A 20,886-nucleotide genomic window follows, 5' to 3' on the forward strand; every position below is an offset into this window, starting at 1 on the left:
GATATTTCATATTGCCTTCTATTTTTTCATTTGTTTGGCTCTGTTTAATAGTATCTTAATTTCTCATAAAGTCACTAGCTTCCATTTACTCCAATCTTATTCTGAAGGAATGATTCTCTTCAGTGAGCTTTTGAGATTCTTTTTTCATCTGGCAAATTTGGCTTTTTAAGGCATTCTTCTCCTCATTGCCTTTTTGAGCCTCTTTTGCCATCTGAGTTAGTCTGTTTTTTAAGGTGTTATTTTCTTCAGTCAGGTTGTTGACTCTCATTTCATAATTTTCTTGCATCGTTCTCATTTCTCTTCCCAATTTTTCTTCCACTTCTCTTATATGGTTTTCAAAATCCTTCTTAAGGTCCTCTATGGCCTGTAACCAGCTCACATTTTTCTTGGAAGCTTTTGGTGCAGGAGTTCTGACTTCACTGTCTTCGTCCTGTTCCATGCTTTGGTCCTTTTTGTCCCCAAAATAGGAGTGTAAAGTTGGGTTGCTCTGTTTGCTTTGCTTCCTTTGCCTGCTCACATTGCCACTCAATTACTTATCTTTTGGGCTTTTTGCCACAGTAGGTCTCTGCCACCAGATAGGGGAGCTTAGTCTCAAACGCTGGGGTTTTCTCAGCTGCCAAAGGTATTAGTTGGGTGCCCTCTCTGAAGCCTCCACATGCTCTGGCAAGCTGGTCACACACCCCAGACCACAATCTAGAGCCAAGCAGGTTAAAGCAAGAGCAATTACCCCTCAGACTGGAACGCTTGGTCCCCCTACAATCTGCAGGCCAGGAGCTGAAGCAGCCACATGGAGGACTCAGCCATCCATGGTGCCTCAGCAGCTTCTTGCCTCCGGGGCAAAGCTGACCACACTCCCAAAGTAGCGGATCCCAATGTCCACACTGTACTGACCTCTCAACTTTGTCCTTAGCATCTATAGGTTGATAATTCTGGAAACCACCACAGCTGCTGGTAATCTGAAGTCCCTCCAGCCAGGGGCTGGTCAGGCCCACCCTGAGGCTAAAACCTCTGGCTCAAGCAAGGCTGGGGTCGGCTCCCAGAGCACTGTGCTGGTCACTTCCTGCGGCCTGCCAGGCTGTCCTCAGTGGGAGGTTAGCTTCTCTGCATCATTTTGTGGCTTCTCTAGCTCCAAAGTTTATTCAGAGTCACCTTTTACATGAATTGGGGGAAGTGGAAGCCAGAGCCCTGGAAGTCCTGTTTCTACTCCGCCATCTTAACTACACACCCCCCCACCCCATTACTTGACTTTTAATTCTTTGTTAAAGTAGGGCTGTGCTTACAAAGTGGAAAATGCACTGTCCCAAGCTTCAGGGGTTTTGTGCAGCTGTTTTCAGAGATACTTCTAGGGACCTGTAAGTCTTCAGTTCTTCCAAGGCGGTATGATCTAAAGAGAGGTATTTACTAGTCTCCTTCTGCCCTGAACTGTGAGGCGGATACCCCTCCACTATGGCCACAAGCTCTTTTATGCTAGTGCTCCTGCTTGCCCTGAGGCTGCCCTGGGGGCCAGATCCAAATATGGGCAAACAGAGTCATGCCTAAGTACCAGCAAAAAGATCCCTGTACACTTCTTCTGATCAGTTGTTCAACCCCCTTACTGTCTGTGGGCTGAGAGCTCTGGAAATAGCTTCTGCCACTACTGATTCAATCATTCCAAAGGTCTACTCCTGGTTTGATGGTGCCAGGGCTGTGTTGGCTTGTCCTGTGCTAGACTGTGTTCCACTCTCACCCAAGTGCAACAGACCCTTACTGCTTGACCTTCTAAATGCCTTTGGCATATGCTGGCTGAGAGGTCTAGAAACTGCCACTGCTGCCAGTGATTCAGTCACCCCAAGGCCTGCTCCATGCCTGTTGGGGCTGGGGCCCAGTCTGTATTGGCACAGTCTGTAATGGATAGATAGCTTTGATTTCTTCATTTGAAAACTGCCTGTTCATATCCTGCTAGCATTTATCATTTGGGGAATAGTTTCTATCCTTATAAATTTGACGCAGTTCTCTATGTATTTGAAAAATGAGGTCTTTACCTGAATCACTTGACATTCCTTGCAGTTCTAAAATTTCACAATTCTTTGGGTAAAATAAAATGTATTGCACTTTGGTATTCAAGGGTCATAATACCAGTAATTAAGCATAATATTTTTATCCTACATGCCCATGTTAGAATAAATGTTCCATACAACAGAAAGTCTTTGCCACACATACATAAAAATGTGGTTTATTTATGAAACATTTCATGACAATAATGAGAAAGAATTTAAAAAATTGTTAAGTAAAGCTACATATAAAACCTCCCAAAGAGTTGCTACCCTTGAGAGCTGACCTAAAAGCTAAGACTGCATTTCTTGACTTCACGAACATACTAGTATGAAGAAAAATATGACTTTTTTAAAAGTATGTTTTCCTTCAAGTTTCACTGCCACATCATTTAAATCAGGGCTCAAACAATTCATTTGGGCTCTAGATACTAGCCATATACATAAAATATATAATTTTTTTCAGCCTTTCAGAAAAAAAAATGTAAATTCATATGTATTTATATATATATATGAAACTGGGGGGATGCACAAGAGGAGGTAACATGTGACCATGGCATATTTCAGGCTAATTTTAAAATTAGCATAATAAAGAACATCTTGAAGGATCAAAGAAGCAAAGTATATGTGGTCAGAGAGTGAAGACTAGATCTCAACTGAAAGAGGGACAGTGATGCTCAGAAGCCTAATTTAGTCCCTACTTTTGCTTGTAATTCATTTTATTATAGTACTAAAATTCTAATATATATGAACCAGAAAAAAGAAGACAGATATCCTATTGGTGAAATTATAATAAAAATATGAGGCACCAAGATGAAACTAAATACCATGATGACCTGATACCTCAAATCTGCTGAGTGATAATTTAATAATCACGCAATCTTCAAAATCTTATTACATGCTTACAGACAAACTCAGAAATGGAAAATTTATTTTAGTCAAAGAAAATTTGACTAAAATATGTTAAATACTAGTGAAAAAAATAGTAAAATATTCCTAAAACAAAGGTGTTTCATCATTGAAGAAGCCCTGAAAGCCTCTATAATTTCCCTCTAGCTCTTACAGTTTAAACTGAAGAACTAACTGATCATCCAATTAACAGATCTAGACAAATGCTCTATATATGGGATAATGTACAATGTACCCTGGGGATAAATAATCTCTAAGGTAGCAAGAATTTACTTCAATGAGATAAGTATGTTCTGGGGTCCATGAAAGTAGAATATTGTTATGGAGAATTACCTTAAAGAGTCTTCTTTTTACCTTACTCTCTATTTCTTCTAATTTATTTTTTCTCCCATCTATTCATATATTCAATATTTCATTAAATTTTAACTTGAAAATAATGATCTTGCTTTTCACAGATAACATTAAACTGATTTTGTAGCTGGTTTAAATAAAAGGCATAGTTTAATATTAATACATATAAAATAAAGATATAGTAATTTAAAGCATCTTGAAAAACATGTGTAGAACTAAAAAGATTCTTGTCATTTGTTCATACCTTGAAGGAGATAAAGAACAAGTAGCCAGAAAAAGATGACCTTTGAAGTTACTTGTAACCACCACCTGAAGAAAAAGGGGAAAAACACAACTCGAACAATTCCCTTTCTTGTTAGGGATGTCCAAGGACTCTCAGGTTTTGCCTTAGCAAATGCAGATCCTGGAGAGACAAAAACATAAAGTGCATATATCTATTCATTTTATCTATAAAATGTGATTAAAGTTTTAGAGAACAATTTAAGATTATCCCCCTATCCAAATATTTCCCATTACAAAAATATTATTCAGATGTCTTTTCATGGTTTAAGAGGTGATCCCCCTCCGATGACATTATCTGACAGATCCTATCAAACTAGAAAATTATAGGGCCCAGTGATGGAATGGAGTGCTTTTTTCATGAAGACCAAACTAGATGAATTCATAGAAGTGCCTTACAAGGTGATGCAGAGAGTGTGATGACATAGGTAGGTAAATAGATAGACAGACAGACAGATGGAATGTATTTTTTCTTTTTTTGCCTTTTGGAGGGCAATTGAGGTTAAGTAACTTACCCAAGGTTAGACAGCTAGTGTGTGTGTGTGTGTGTGTGTGTGTGTGTGTGTTAAGTATCTGAGGCTGGAACCGAACTTGGGTCCTCCTGACTCTGGGGCCAGCGCTTTACTCGCTGTGCCACCTAGCTGCCCCATTTTTTTTTTTTTTGCTACACCAATGTCTCAAGTGCTGGTATGTTTGGAGGGAGTGTGACTGAAATCAATGAAAAAAGTGTCCACACCAATGAAGAATGAATCTCCACACGTATTTGAACTATTTTAAATTATATGATCGAATGACTATATGCATTTTAAAATTGGTAATTTTAAATGAAATAAATACAGAAATTTTCCTCTGTACTTTTACAAATATAAAAGAAAGTCTATAAACTTCCCAGCCTTTTGAGATAATACCACTTGAATTCTTTATATAAATAAATACTATTGTGTTCTGTTGAGCAAAATTAGATTTTGAATTTATGTACTGTACTTACTACCTCCTAGAACAATCTTAACACAGGACAGGAAAAAATAATTGTATTTGAATGCTTTTGTCATTCTACTTTTTATCCTTTATATGTGTGTATTTTAATCTCTTTGTTTTCTATGCTTGTGTTCTAGTTTTAAATTCTCTTCTTTCCTAAATTTGTCATACTTTCTACAACTGCTTTCTGAATTTCTTTCTCTATATTTACTATCTATACCAATTAAACCAAATGCAGAAAACCATGAAGGTACATCAACATCTAAGCAGCAAGATTAAGAAGAAATATATAAAATAAAATTGCTAGTATTCTCAGAGGGTTTACTGTCCTTTGGTGGCAATAATATGAATTGAAATTAAATTTAACAAGGTGATATAGGAGACTGTGAGGAAAAGACAAAAAAACAGAAGAGATAAAATAAAGGGAAAAAAGAAGTTCAATATGAAGTCAAACTAAATACAAAAAGAAGAGAAAAATCAGTTTAGGTGGTAGAAAAAATGTCAGTAGAATAGGCATGTGGCTTTGTCTTTGTGGAAGGTCCCTCCACCAACAAACAAATGCTTAGAAGATGGTTTTTGAGCATCCCCATGGCTGAAAAACTCATCACTCTGAAGCTACCCTAGTGAGGATCCTCTCTGCTTTACCCAGGCTTGCATTAAAGCCTCCCTCTCAGGCCGCCCCTAATTTACGCTGCACGTCGTATCTGTGCACAGTTGTCTGCACGTCGTCCTTTACCTTATATCATAAGATCCTTGAAAGCAAGGGCTATTTTTTGCCTTTCTTTGTATCCCCAGGGCTTAGTGATTGATTACCCATCGCCTGGGCTTTCCCAATTTGGTAAGATCTATCAGAGTTTATCCTCTGAACCTAGGATTTAATTTACTTAAAGAGGAAGGGAAAGAGTTAAAAACTAGTAAGTGGCATGTTACATATGTATTTATTCCAGGGTACTCACTTTCCTTTCAAACATATTTTATTCATTCCAATTTTCACATCTTTGTCATTTCCTGTCACCTAAAATGCCACTCTCCCCGTCTTTGTGAAATCCTATTTGTTAAGGTCTACCTCAAGTCCCAACTCCTCCATGAAGTCTTCTCTGATCACCATGGCCAAAAATTTATATTTGTCTTCTTTAAATTCCTAAAACATATATTATTCTCATATGTCCTATACATCAGATGTTGTTCTGAATTGTTAGCATTTCATATGTTTTTGTTTTATCTCCTTAAACAGATTATAAGATTCTTATGAGCAGAAATAAATCTACCTTATTTTTATTTCTTACAATGCTCTAAAAAGGGCTTTGAATGTAGTGACAAATATTTACAGATTTCTGGATTACAAATCACTTTGCTTGACAAATTAATGACAATTCAGTATCAGAAAATCTAGTCTTCACTTATGGGCTGGTGACTACAGTTGTTAAAATAATCCTCTTTAAATCTGGGGCAGAAAAAACTGGTCCCATTCTTAGATTCTGATTTTATATTTAAAGTTTTTTTTTTCATATGAATCAAATGCTATAATCAACCTAAAGTTCATATCCAATACTTACCTCTTACAAGATCAACATCTATGAGGTCAGGCTTCACATGTGCTGTTTTCTTTGGTTTGTTCCTTAACCCCTATGAAACATATATTGTAAGAAACATGAAAAAGTTAAATCCAACATAGAAGAAATATATATTTTTCCATTAAATTTCTAATGACCAAATCTACAGAAACTCAATACAGAATATACTTGGCATTTTTTTCTTAAAATGGAATCAAGCAGATTTTAAAGAATTTTACTACTCAATTATAAGTGCTAGACACTATTCTATACACTTGGGATACAAAACACAAACTGAAAGAAAGGCCCTCAAGAAGTCTGTTTATTGGGAAAGTACATGTAATTAGGTAAATTAATACAAGGCAAGTTAAGAAAGAAGAGCCTTAATAACAAGGAGTATCAAGAAATGTTTCCTGTAAGTGCTGATATGTCACATGAGTTAAAGGAAGCTAGGGATTCTGGGAAGTGGAGGTGAGGAAGGAGTACATTCTAGGAATGGGAAGACAGACTATGAACAGGCATGGAGATGGGTCAAGTTCAGAGAACAGCAAGAAGGAGAATTTGGCTAAAACTATAACTCATGAAAGAGAATCCATGAAATAAATCTGTAAATGTGGCTGAAGGAAGCCCTCATTACATTTTATCTAAACTCTTCCAATAGTCTCCTCATTGGACTTTAAACTTCTGAAAGTCTTTCCAATATCTAATGTCACTTTTTAAATACCTGCCAAATAATCTTCCTCAAGTACAAGTCTGATCATGACACTCCTTTCCCTCAAGAAACGGCAGTGATTGATGCTATTACTTCTAATATAAAACTCAAACTTATTGACTTGGTAATAATTACAATAGCTAACATTTATATAGCATTTATTATGTGCCAGGCATTGTAATAAGTGCTTTACAAATTGTCTCATTTGATTGTTACATCAACCCTGAGAGGTAAGTGTTATTATCCTCATTTTACAACGGAGGAAATTGAGCTATATTGTGACTTATCCAAGGTCATATAGCTAGAAAGTATTTACAACTGGATTTGAATTCAGGTGTTTCTGACTCCAGGTCTTCTGCTCTGACAACTGTGCCACTCAGCTGCTTTTACAATCTAGCTTCCATTTAGCTTTCCAGATTTATTTTATATATCTCAGTTCAATTGCCCTACTTGTGGTTCACCAAACTTTGCACTCCGTCTCTTTGCCCAGTCATCTTTAAATATACTGTCCCCTCCGTGCCTGAAATATGTTCCTTCTTCACTGTCATCTTTTAGAATCCCTACCTTCCTTCAAGGCTCAGTTAATGTGACGTTTACAAGAAGCCCTTCCTGGTCTCTTTTAATTTGTTAGTGTTCTCTTCTTTTTCAAATTATTATGGACTTACTTCTCTGTTTATACACTGTATACACCCAATACAATCTAACACCCTTTCTGGTAGGGGTTGTTTTCCTTTTATTAGGTTATTTATTCCCCAAACCCACAGTATACAGTGTTTAATAACTGCTTGTTGGACTAGACTAGATTTATTCTAAAGTCAACAAGGAACTACTAAAGCAGCGGTTAGCTGTGTGTGTGTGTGTGTGTGTGTGTGTATGTGTGTGTGTATGTGTGTGTGTGTGTGTGTGTGTGTGTGTGTGTGTGTGTGTGTATGATGCATTCCTTTGGCAGGATGGTTGATCTTACTGAATTGCCTCTCAGGATGTTTTTAAATGCATGAAATAAAATACATAGGCTTGTGAAGGAATCAATTAAATTTAAAAGTGATTGTTAAAAGTATTTCTTAAAAAATAAATTCATGGACTCCAGGTAAAGGACCCCTGCACTAAAGGTTCTTGAAGAGAGGGGTGATAAGATTTCAAGAAGATTATTTTGTAATTTTTTAAATTTGCTGTCCCAGCTGCCCTGAAGTCTCAGCTCAAGTGTCACCTTCTGCAAAAAACTTTCCTAGTCCTCCTTTAATCTTAGTGCCTCCCTCTGAGGCTGTCCCTAATTTATACTGTGTATATCTTAGTGTGTATACAGATATTGGCACTTTGTCTTTTCCATTAAATTGTAAGATCCTTGAAAGCAGGGGTTATTTTTTTTTTTTGGCTTTTCTTTGTATCCCCAGTGCTTAGTATATATAGTATACATAGCAGGCACTTAATAAAAGCTAGTTGATTGACTTACCAGTGAGAACAAGACTCTATGTAAGGATATCCCCTCTTCCCCCAACCCCCACGGCTCCCCAAGATGGTAAAGGTCACAGGCAGCACGGCCCTCACTCTTTTTTCATTCTTAATTAAATTTCATTTTTTCCCAATTACATGTAAGAATAATTTTTAACATTCATTTTTAAAATTTCAAGTTCCAAATTTTTGTCTTCTCTTCCTCCCCTTCCCTCTCACTTGAAAGATAAGCAATTTGATACTGGTTATACATATGCAGTCATGCAAAACATATTTCCATATTAGTCATGTTGTGAAAGAAAACAGACAAAAAAAGAAGGAAATTTTTTAAATTATGCTTCAATCTGACTCCATCAGTTCTTTCTCTGTAGGTGGATAGCATTTTTCCATCACGAGTCCTTTGGAATTATCTTGCATCATTGTATTACTGAGAATGGCTAAGTCATTCATAATTGATCATTGTATAATATTGTTATTACTATGTACAGTGTTCCCCTAGGTTCTGCTCACCTCACTTCCCATCAGTTCATGTAAGTCTTTCTAGGTGTTTCTGAAAGCATCCTGCTCATTATTTCTTACAGCACAATAATATTCCATCACAATCTTATACCACAATTTGTTTAGCCATTCCCCAGTAGAAGGGCATTCCTTCGATTTCCAATTCTTTGCCACCACAATAAGAGCTGCTATATATTTTTTACATATAGGTCCTCCCCTCACCCCTTTTTTAAAAATCTCTTTGGGATACAGATCTACTAGTGGTATTGCTGGATCAAAATGTGTACACAGTTTTACAGTCATTTAGGTTTAGTTTCAAATTCCAGCCCTCATTCTTGACATAACTATGACTAATAGATGAACAACTTGCTGAAAGAACCAATGCTGAAGTTTAAATCCTCGAAGGAGCAAGGAGAAGGAGTCACAGGATCACTTCAGTAAATGGGTGGAGTCATTTTTATTCTGCCTCACAACATACTTTACAAAGTATACTTCAAGACAGAAATATCTTTCTCATTTGAAATTTTATATATATATATAAGACAGAATGGTATAGCAAAAACAGCTCTGAGGGGCGGCCAGGTAGTACAGTGAGTAAGAGCACCGGCTCCAGTGTTGGATGACCTGGGGATCGAATCCCAGGCTCAGACACTTAGCACCCACCCAGAAACACCTGGCCGTGTAACCTTGAGCAAGTTACTTAACCCTGACTGCTTTTAAAAAAAAAAAAAACAGCTCTGAATTTCGAGGGAGCAGACCTGTTTTGAAAACAAATTCAGATGCTTACTACCTATGAGAAATTAGGTAAGTCACTTAACCTCTGTAGGTCTCAGATTCCTCATCAGTAAATGAGGGGGTTGGATTAGATGATCTCTTAGGTTCCCTTCCAGCTTTACATTCTATTATCAAAAATATTATGCTATTTCTTCTAAGTTGAAAGTTTTTTAAAACGTCTTTAAAAGGTCTTACTCATTACTAAATAGAATGCAAACAACCTGAAGGTAAGGACTTTTCCATTGTTTTCAATATCCCCAGCATTATCAGCACAATAACAATTCTTGCTGAACTGAACTTGAAGTACATTTTAGAAATGTGATTTCTAAAGCTGTAGTCATTTTAACAACACTGAACAAAATGATTTGGATGATGCTTGGATTTTTTTAAATACTGAAGTCTTTCCAAGATGTGCTTGTGCTCTACAGAAGTATGGCCTGTATGTTGCTGCCAGCTCCCCTCTAAATTCTATCACATGATGCTCACCTTTAAATCATATGACATGAAATTATGTCTATATGTGAAATGCTAGGCCTCTAGATGGCTTGGTGGATAAAGCACTGGACTTGGAGTTAGGAAGACCTGAGTTCAAATCTGCCTTCAGACATTCACTAGCTGTGTGACACTGGGCAAGGAACTTAAGCTCTGCTTGCCTTAATTCACTGGAAAAGAATATGGCAAACCATGCCAGTACCTTTGACAAGAAAACCCCAATATGGGGTTATAAAGAGTTGGGAATAACTGAACAACAGCAATATAAAAAGTTTACTATGTATGGCAATTTTGTAGTATGAAAATAGGCTTTAATGTCCTCTATTTTGTTCCAAAATTTCTCTTTTATCCTAAAATTATTTCACACATACATGTGCCTTTTTTTCTTGGAAGGCAGGAGACAGGGACAGGGAAGGGAAACAGTGTTTAATAAGCATCTACTCTGTACTACACACTGTGTTCAGCACTTTACAAATATTATCTCACTTGATCCTCACAACAACCGTGGGAGATAGGTATTATTGTTACCCCCATTTTGTAATTAAGGAAACTGAAGGAGTGGTTAAATGATTTTCCCAGGATCCCATAGCTAGTAAAACTGTTTGAGGCTGGATTTGAACTTGGGTCTTCTTGACTCCATGTCCAGTGTTCTTCTATTATTTGCAAGTCAATCTAACCGAAAATTATAAGAGTTTTTATAAGATTGTTTTAAATTTTTCATTGGGGGCAGCTAGGTGGTACAGTCAATAGAGCACCAGTGCTGGAGTCTGGAGGACCTAAATTCAAATCTGGCCTCAGACACTTGACACTTAACTGGTTGTATGAGCTTGGGCAAGTCACTTAACCCCAAGAGCCTTGCCTTTCCCCCTCCAAAAAATTGTTTCTTTCATTGATGGACCGTCCATATTCTGAATAACTGGAAAACTTTGTAAAATGAGAACGTAAGATCTAATTTCAATTTAAATAAATAGAATCAATCAGTACATATGACTACTGCAATAGCTTGACAGTATGTCTGCCTGCCTTGAGATTCTCACTACTGCAGTTCACCCTCTATTTAGCCAGCAGAGTGATTTTCCTAAAGTGCGGGTCTGACTATGTCACACAGAAAACACCATATCCTACCCCCAATTTGGTAAATTCCAATGGCTCCCTATCTACCTACAGGATCAAACACAAAATCCCCTGTTTAATATTCTAACCACTTTCATCACCTGGTCTACCTTCCTTCCTCTCAACTTTCCCCCCTTCCTATGCCTTACTCCTGATCAGTGATTCTGGCCATCTTTCTGTTCCACAAAAAAAGACAGTCTAATCTGTTGTTGTTGTTCAGTCATTTTCAGTACTGTCCAACTCTTCATAACCCCTTTTGGGGTTTTCTTGGTAAATAAACTGGAATGGCTTGCCATTTCCTTCTCCAGTTTATTTTTACAGATGAGGAAGACAAGGTAAAAAGGGTTGAATGACTTGCCCGGGATCACATAGCTCATAAGTACCTGAGGCTGAATTTGAACACAGGGAAATGAGTCTTCCTCATTCTGGGCCTGGCACTCTATACTCTATGCCCCATAGCTGCCCTCCATCTCTTGGCTCCAGTCATTTTCTTTGGTTGTCCTTGATGAGTGCAATATTCTGCCTCCTTACCTATGCCTACTGATCTTCTTGGCTTCCTTCAAGTCCCAACTAAAATCCCATTTTCTACAGGAAGCCTTTCCAGACCCCTCAATTCTAATGCCTTCCCCTGTTTTAACGATTTATTCTATGTATAGTTTGTTTATACAACCTGTTTAATTGCTGTCTCCCTCATTAGACTGCGAGCTTCTTGGGGACAAGTACTCTTTTTTTGCCTTTTCTTGTATTCTCAGCACTTAGCACAGTACCTGGTCCATAGTACATGCTTAAAATGTTTGATGGCTGGATTAATTTAATCTGGAAAAATTCTAATTCATATAGATGGCCAATATTAGATAAGTCAACAATGTCTGGGTACTACCTACTAAGGAGAGCTCAAAAAAATTATGCATGATAAATAATCAAATGAAAACAAAATAAAATTAGTTAAAACAGGAATAGAGAAGGAAATATTCAGGAATTATTATTTTATATAGAAAATCAAGCATGAGTTATTAATTTTCAATAAAGGAGTTTAGTCTTCCTTTAATATACTCAAATTTAATACTGCTACATTTTACATAAGACTAATATAACTTTAATTAATAATACATAGTATATATGCATGTACACATACATACAAAGAACCTAGTACATGCTGACCATAAAAGTGCCAAATTAAAAGAGTAATTTTAAAATTAAAATAGCTTTTAAGTTTAGAAAGTATATTTTGGTTCACTGATCTGTACTTCTTATGCATGAATTTTTTTTAGGTTCCATCTAAAGTCATAACTAGCAGTTTCAGATACAGGAAATCCTGTTCAATCTTTTTTCATGATTATTCAAGACAATTCTTTTTTAAAAAGTATTACAATTTTGGTGGGTGTTCCAAAAATAAAAAAACCTGAAGAATTTATTAAAAAGTAGGTCAAGCAGTGAATACAGTTTCTATAAATCAACACCTTTTTAAAAAATTAAAAAATCTTTAAAAAGTCAATTCTATAACTCAGGTTAAATTACCTAAAAGAAATATATTTGGCTTATTTTTCATCTCTCTATTAATTACTAATAGCACTGTTAAATAAGGTGACACAAGTAGTAAAAAGGGCTTCCCAAAATACAGGTAGTCAAATTTCTCACTCGTTTAAAACCATGACTGTTTGCATACCAATTTATTAATGTAATTACTTGCCTTGAAACCTCAAAAAAAAAAATCCTGAACTATACATACATTTTTTCCTACAAATAATTTCTTTGCAGCAGGTTTCAAGCTGCTCTAAAATACAACAAAGTGATTTTATTTGCTGATAGTAAAAGTCTGACATGCCTCTTAACTTACTGTTGTCAGAGTTTTAAAGAGAAAAATTTGAGGCAATAGTCTTCCAATTCCATGTTTTTGTTGTTTTTTTTTTAAAAGCCTGTCACCTCCCATAAGAACAATTCACTTGCTACAATACCATTTTACCCCCTCCTCTATTTTAGTAATAAAATGTTTCCTAATTCTGAGAAATTCTAAAGTAGAGTAGTTTGGCTGTGTCCCTCCAAAAACAGTTGACATGTTTATAAACATGTTATTTCTTTGCAAATATGTCATTTTTTACATTCCCATGAATTAAAATGAATACTTCTAAAAATTACAAAGAACCCCAGATTCAGTGCTATTTTGTGCAAGCATACAATTTTGTTTTAATACATTTTGCCAGATTTTAAAATGACTACAAGTTTACTTTTAATCTAATATTAAACTTTCTAATAAGCAACCTTTTGTCCAGTTTGAAGCTAAACTGGATAAGCTCAATAAATCCATATGAAGTTTTTAAAATGGCTTAGCTCATGCATATCACCAAATTAATTAGTAATCTCCAAGAAAAAAGAAAAAAATTTCAAAGAAATTTTAACTATTCAGAATCAGTGCATTTTCTGTTTTCTCAAAGACTTGCAAACCACAATCTATGAGTATATATGTCCATTAAAGTTAACCATTATGCAAGGAGAAGCAAGCTGTAACAGAAGAGGTTTCTAGATAATTTTTTAAAACTCAATTTTAAAATAATTGGCCAGCTTTTCCCAAATCGTTTTAGAATCGATAGCATTCTGTTAGTAGCACCAAAACACAAGACTTCAATTATGGAAAACATACTTTGCACAAGGTCGTCACTTACCAGCCTAATCAACTGTACAGAGCAATGACATCATCAAAAGGGAGGAAAAATGAACTAGGAATATAAGGTGACAAGGGAAAGGGGCGGGGGGGAAGCTGATAAAAGACAACCATTAGAGTTCATAAAGGGAAATATGAGGACAAAAATGCTAGAGTGCAAAATTCAAATGAATAAAGATAGAGACTGAGAATGATACCAAAGAGGATATTACCTTCTAATTTATATTGTAATGTTAAATATTCATAGAAGGATTTTCTAAAAAGAAACTGAAACTGTATCATCATTAAATTTATAGAAATAGGGCTTCAAAGTATAAAAAAGTACAACTTTGCTACCTTGATTTCTCTTTGTTCTACGGATTTTTCCCATATTTGTTGATCATATGCTCCAATCTAGAAAGAAAAAATAACATATTAACTCATTAATATGACTTGATGCAGAAAGAATTAAGATGAGTTCATACATCTTTCAAAGGGCAAAACCAGGCAACAGTTCAGTCTATTAGAAGCCTAACCTCCTCCTTCATAATTTTCTCATTAACTAAAGCCTATGTGTTATGTTTATCCATGCCTATTAAACTGTTCCTGTAACCCCAAACTTAATTATTGATCTAAAAATTCTACAGAAATTATTTAGATTTATTAGCCATAAGTTTATACATCCTTCTAGAAAAGTACTTATAAAACATAATAATTGGATCACTTTTGGAAAAACTTCAATGATAATGAAATAATGATTAGCATTTTAATAACTTAAAATTTGCAAGTGCTTTATATGTTATTTCATTTGATCTTCGCATTAGCCCTTGAAGTTAAGTACTATTATTTTCCTTACTTTAAAGAGGAGAAAACAGAGATTAAATGATTTGCTAGAGAGGCAGGATTCTAACTCTTCAAACTGAAACTTCTTGACTCTAAATTCAATGCTCAAGCCACTAGTTGACTCAATCTATAAACATGAATACAATGCATTTGATTTGGAACTAGTGGCATGAAGGAAAACAGAATTTGAAAGGATCCTACAGCTGAATTCATCTATGCCTGAGCAGGAAGTACCTGCACAACATCCCTGAAAAGTGACTATCCAGAGTTTCCACCTGGAGAACTCTAGTGTTAGGTAATTCCATGACCTCAGGCAATCACTGTGCTAAGCAAACACAGGTATGCACCAGTCTGTCCCTGCCCTCTAGGATTTTATGATCCAGCAGGGGAAGACAAATGCACACTCTGAAAAAGAGTGTGGGGGCAGGTACTCAAAGTGGGGGGCATGGTGGAGAAGTTCAAGAAGTCCTGGAGTACTGCAGCCAGCTGAGCAGAAAATCTCAAAGTTGGAAGGGACATTTGAAGACTTTTTACATGAAGCCAGATGTGAACAAGAAAAAAATATCCTATCACTGACAAACTGTTATCTGACATTTAAGTTACTACCCTCTAAGGCAGTGCATTTTACTTCTGGACAGTTCTAATTGTTAAGAAACCTTCACTATTACCAAGCCTAAAACAGACTTTGGAAATTCCATCTACTGCTCCTACTTCTGCCCTCTGGGATCAAAGAGAACAAGTCTAATACTTCCTTCATAAGACAACCTTTGTAAAATTTTAGTCAATCAATTAGAAAGTGATAATCATTTAATATCAATTTAATAACCTCAGTAGGGGCCAGGGACTGAAATAATTAACCGGAAGAAGAGTCTAGACCTAAAAGCTTCTTTGTTCTCTGAGTAAACTCAGAGAATGCCTCTTCCTATGGCAACGAAGTCAAATGGGGCTTACTTGATGGCCATTAAGGATGATACCCTTAACCCAAGGCACTAACTTGAGTAATGGGACTTTTTCTTGTCTTAATAGTTTTGGACATATACTATGTTATGGCATGTTAATGGTACAGAAAACACAGATATCCTAAGTCATAATTTCAATGGACACTTTGTCAGCTTGCTTATTTTATTGTATTTATCTTCTATTCAATTAAGAAAATTCCTTTCTCACACAATGTTGTGATTAAACATTTATGGAGATCATAAATTTGAGTCACACAGTCACTCTGAATTGGGATGGTTCTAAAATGAATTTAATCTCTCTCATTTTTTTTGTTCAGGCAGTTAGAACTTATCTTCTGGCTCCGTGCAGCAGGTAACTGCTTGCTTTAAGGGAATAAATGATAAAAAATATATATCACCTAGCCTGTTTGTCTCTTTTTAACCAAACTTTCAAGTTAACAAAAGAAATTATTAAGCATGGATATAGCTGGCACAGCACTACATAGTGGAGAAATAAGCACAAAGAATCAAACAGTTCAAACAAGGAGCTTTCATCATAATGAAGGGACAAGTATATATACTGCACATAAATATATATAAAATGGTTAATACAACGCAAATGGGGAGGGAGGGCATTAGCAATAGAGAGGCTCAGGAAAGGCTTCATGGAGAAGCTGATTCTTGAGAAAAAGCAGCAGCAGCTTCATGAAGAAGCTGATCTTAAGTAAGAGAGGGATTTTTTTTAAGTAGGGGTGAGAAGAGAATTCATTCCAGGCATACAGGCTGGTCAGTACAAAAATCTGAGATATCTGAGTGACAGTATGAAAGTTGGAGGGGAAAATCATTTGGGGAAAAGATTATAAATTCAGTTCTGGACATGCTAAGATTAAGATATCTCTCCAACAGTCAGTCTGAAATGTCAAATGGTGATTCAGAAATGATGTTCAGGAGAGTTATTAGAGTTGGATACATATAACTTACATATATAATCTGCACAGAGAGCTGATAAGGTTAATGAAAAAGAGGATAGAAGAAAAGAAGAAAAGAGGGCCTAGGACAAAACCTTAGGGAACACTCACATCGAAGCAGAAAAGACCCATTTAAAAGACCCATTTATTGCTACCAAAGTCTTTTCTTCAAACTACATCCACAGTTCCTTAAAGCACCAATCATAGAGCATAACCTCAAGGTCCTTTATCATCCTCCTCTGAACAATCTCCAGTTTATCAAAGTCCTTCCTAAAATGTGGCATGTGACACTGAAACTAAAGCACCACAAGACTATCAGGTCCTTAGTGCTTTACATATTGCAAAGTGATAGCTTCTGACTTCATCACTGAACAGAAACCGCTCTTTCCAAAGTTACTAACGATCTCTTAATTGTCAGATCTAACGAACTGTTCTCACCCTTGTCCTTCTTGACCTCTCTTTGATGTTGCTAAGCAACCACTTCTCCTGTATGCTTTTTCCTTTCTAGGTTTTTGTGACCATTGAACTCTCCTGGCTCTCCTCCTACCCATCTGACCATTCCTCAGTTTCCTTTGGTGGATCTTCAGCTAGGTTATAACAGCGAGTGTTTCTCTAGGTTCTGGCCTGGACCCTCTTCTTTCTATATACTATCTCATTTGGTGATTTCATCAACTCCTACAAGGTTTTTGTCTCTATACAGAAGATTCTTGGATCTGTTTACTATCCAGATCTAATCTCTTCTCACTTTCAGTCACCTGTCAGAACTGTCTACTATAAATCCCAAATTTAATGCCTCATAAAACATTTCAAACGTCCAAAACAGAACTCATTATCATACCCTTGAAATGTTTCCCTCCTTCCAACTTTTGTATTACAATTAAAGGCACCACCATCCTCCTAGTCAGCTATTACTATTATTACAAAGGTTTCAAGAAAAAAAAATGAATGGATTTCTAGCTAAAGATATTCACAAGTTCAATAAAGGCCAAAAATCACAAAACTACATGAAAATCACTTGACAAACATAATGGATAATGGAAGTAGAGTGGGAGAATACGGCCCTTTTCATACGGCCCTTTTCTTTCCATCCCTCCCTCATTTTAAATATATCCATTCCTCTAATCTTACTCAGTCACCCTCTATCATTTTCTTTTTATTGCAGTAGATAGGGTGCCAAATAGAGTGAGAACACCTCAGTCCAAATCCTGCTGTGAGACCCTGGATAGGTCTTTTAACCTCTTTCAGTCTCACTTTCCTCATTTGTAAAATGGTGATAATGAGAGCACCTACATCAAAGTGCTGTTGTGATGATCAAATAAAACCACATATGTAAATAATCTGCAAATTTTAAATTACTATGTAAATGCTAGAGCTACTATTACTTTGTAATTCTGGTCCTCACCATCTTTCATCTGGACTACTGCAATGGCCTTCTAATAGGTCTCACTGCCTAGAGACTCCACCTATTGCACTCTGTCGTCCACAAAACTGCTCAAGCGTATTTCCTAAGGATCAGGTCTATTTAAGTCATTCTTCTGTGTAAACTCCAATGGCTTCCTACAGCCTCTAGGATCAAATATAAACTCCTTTGTGTGGCATATCAACCTACTTTTTCAGGTTTGTAATACATTAAATACCCCCTCCCACAAAGTCCAGTTAAGCTGACCTTCTAGTATTTCTTACATGCAGTGACTCCATTTCCTGTCTCCATCCTTTGAAATGGCTACCCTTACCATACCTTCCACTCCCATGCCTGGAAGGTATTCTCTTCTTACCTTGGTGTCCTAAAATTCTTTATATCCTTCTAAAGACTTAGGCTCCCTGCTCTTAATGCCCCACCTTCAAAAAATTTATTTGTTTTGTATATATTCTGTAGAAACTTATTTATGTATGTTGTCTCCCTTGACAGAATATAATGTTCATTTTTGCTCTTATATCCCAGCCTAGCATATAGTATGTGCTTAAAAAATATGGACTGAGTAATGTAGCATTAGGGACTGAGAACAGTGGGTTGACAGTCATTCAGCAAGTGTAGCAGATACTATTCCAAGGGCTGGAGATACAAAAAGAAAGGCAACTACAGGACCCTCATTCTCACTGTGCTCACATTCTAGCATAGGAAATAATATCAATCAATCAATATTTATTAAGTGCCTACTATGAGCAAGGCACTATGCTAAGCACTGAATACACAAACAACTATGTACATACAAGATATATACTTTGCAATCTTGTCAAATCTCAGGCTAAAAGAGGAAAATTATGTAACTAAAGTTGCAAGCAGACATGCTAATTTTCCAAATGGGGATAATCTTCATAACTCTCCAAAATGTTATTATAAGGATAAGAAGTATTATGCAAGAAATAATGGTGAGGTGGTATGCACTGTCTTCAACATCTATCATACTCACTCATCCAAACCTAATTCAAAGCTAGCAAACATAAATATGAGATAAAAGATACCATAACAGTAGTCTTGCTCTACAGTTCAGGTAGCAAAAAATACATTGCAACCTCAATCATTCAAAATAATTAGGAAGTAACAGCAGAATTAGTGTACAATCACATATGAGGAGGTCTAGAGATGTTGTGTGGGCGATAATATACACATGTAAATGCACATATACTCAATGAGAGGCAGCTTATTAAATCAGTTAAGGTTGAATCAACCTTGGACACTTTTTAGCTGTATAACCCTGCACTAATTAACCTCTGGGACCAGCAACTAATACTGTAATTTACAGATAAAACAAACTCTCTAAGACTAAGTTACAGATTAATTGTCAAATTGCATTGTTGGTGGAAATTTCCAGTTAAACCATTGAAATCAAAGGCCCAAACCAAATAAACTATATAGATAATAGATATACACACAGGCACACACACACAATCTCAAATAAACTATATAGATAATAGATATACACACAGGCACACACACACAATCTCTGACAGTCTTAGACAATTACCTATGAACAAGAGAGATTAATTTGCCCATGACAGCTATTATGCGTCAAGAGGTAGGGTTTGCTATAAACACACACACACATACACTATATATGTATGTTTGTATTAATGTATATTCATATACTATAAAAATTTTACTACATTTAAATCATTTTTCACCCTTTAGAAACTGTAGTTTCACCAACATAAGGAACTCCCCACATGAACTGCATCTGACACAGAGAGGCAATTCTTAAACCCCTATCTTCCTCACTCTAAGATTAGCATTTTATCCACTGTGTTATACTACTTTTCTATGTTTAAAGAGAGTAATTTAAACTAACTACTAAGTTAAACTCCAGGAAATGAGGGCCTATGTGAAATGAGAATCTTGACATCTTCACTTCTCCCCAAAAAGGATTTATGGCCCTCCAAAAACCAGGCCCTACCACCACCACCACCAACTCCCTGACCTCCCAAGTAATCCACTCAGTTGTGACATTTCACCCTGGCAATGAGCTATCCAGAGCACATAAAAATTCACCTCATCTACAGCTGACCCACAAACCCTGTGTCATGGTCTACCAGCAGGAGCATTTTGACATTGACTTTGTTGCCATTCAAGAAAGAAGTGGTTTGGATATACATTTATTAAAGAATAAAATACCCATTTACAATTTACAACATCCATTTTTTAAAAAATGAATGTGTTAAATAGTTTTAAAAGAGCAAAGAATAAACATGCAGGTTGACTTACTAGAATGAAATAAAAAAATCCCCCTGCCATTCCCACTGATTATCTTGGAAAATTAATTGAAATGGGAATGGTAGGATGCTATAAAAATAAATTCCAATTCAAGTTAAATTATCAGAAATTCAAAATTCAAATTCAAGTGATAAGTTGTACTACATTATACCATGTTCTTGAATTTTCTTTGTTTCAAACTCACTATGTCATGCATATGTAAACATCACGTAGTCTAATCCTGAGGAAAACAAAATATTGCCAACTCATGCTTGATAGTACTTTTTCTATTATGGTCCCATGAGCCTCATCCTAGTGAGTAACAGTCCTAAGGTTTGCAAAGCCTTGTGGATGCATGTGTAGTAGCTGACAAGGCTTTGGCATAAGGCAATTATATCTTATACTGGATATATTTCTTCCACTGATATAAATCAAAATTTATACTTTGATATAAGCTACTTTGTTTTGAATGATTCTTTACATGTACTTCCAAAGATATTCCATAGAGGATCTAACATGGATCACTTCCTTTGCTAATCACGAACTTCATTTTAATTCAGTTATTAATTGATTAATGTACACTGGCACCATACTATGGTACCAGGTTACAACTGGTACCGTACTAGGATACAAAGAAAAGTCTTTTGCTCTCAAGCAACTTATATTTCACTGA

The 20,886-nt window shown here is 36.1% G+C and overlaps 1 protein-coding gene across 4 annotated transcripts in view; it reads right to left on the reverse strand.

Moving 5' to 3' along the window:
- Window positions 1–20,886, reverse strand: part of LOC138176034 (protein PHTF2) — a 183,952-nt gene that overhangs the window by 65,526 nt on the left and 97,540 nt on the right. For all 4 annotated transcript variants that reach the window (XM_069106769.1, XM_069106766.1, XM_069106770.1 and 1 more), the window contains exons 3-5: window positions 14,134–14,190; window positions 6,104–6,173; window positions 3,535–3,693 (exon numbers count right to left, since the gene is read on the reverse strand). In XM_069106769.1, coding sequence (XP_068962870.1) covers window positions 3,535–3,693; window positions 6,104–6,173; window positions 14,134–14,190 — 286 coding nt within the window. The remainder of the gene's footprint in view (window positions 1–3,534; window positions 3,694–6,103; window positions 6,174–14,133; window positions 14,191–20,886) is intronic.

The sequence above is a fragment of the Petaurus breviceps genome, unplaced genomic scaffold (genome assembly GCF_028583685.1).
Source record: "Petaurus breviceps papuanus isolate PSGF00001 unplaced genomic scaffold, PetGlider_PUasm1.0 80, whole genome shotgun sequence".
Classification (NCBI taxonomy): domain Eukaryota; kingdom Metazoa; phylum Chordata; class Mammalia; order Diprotodontia; family Petauridae; genus Petaurus; species Petaurus breviceps.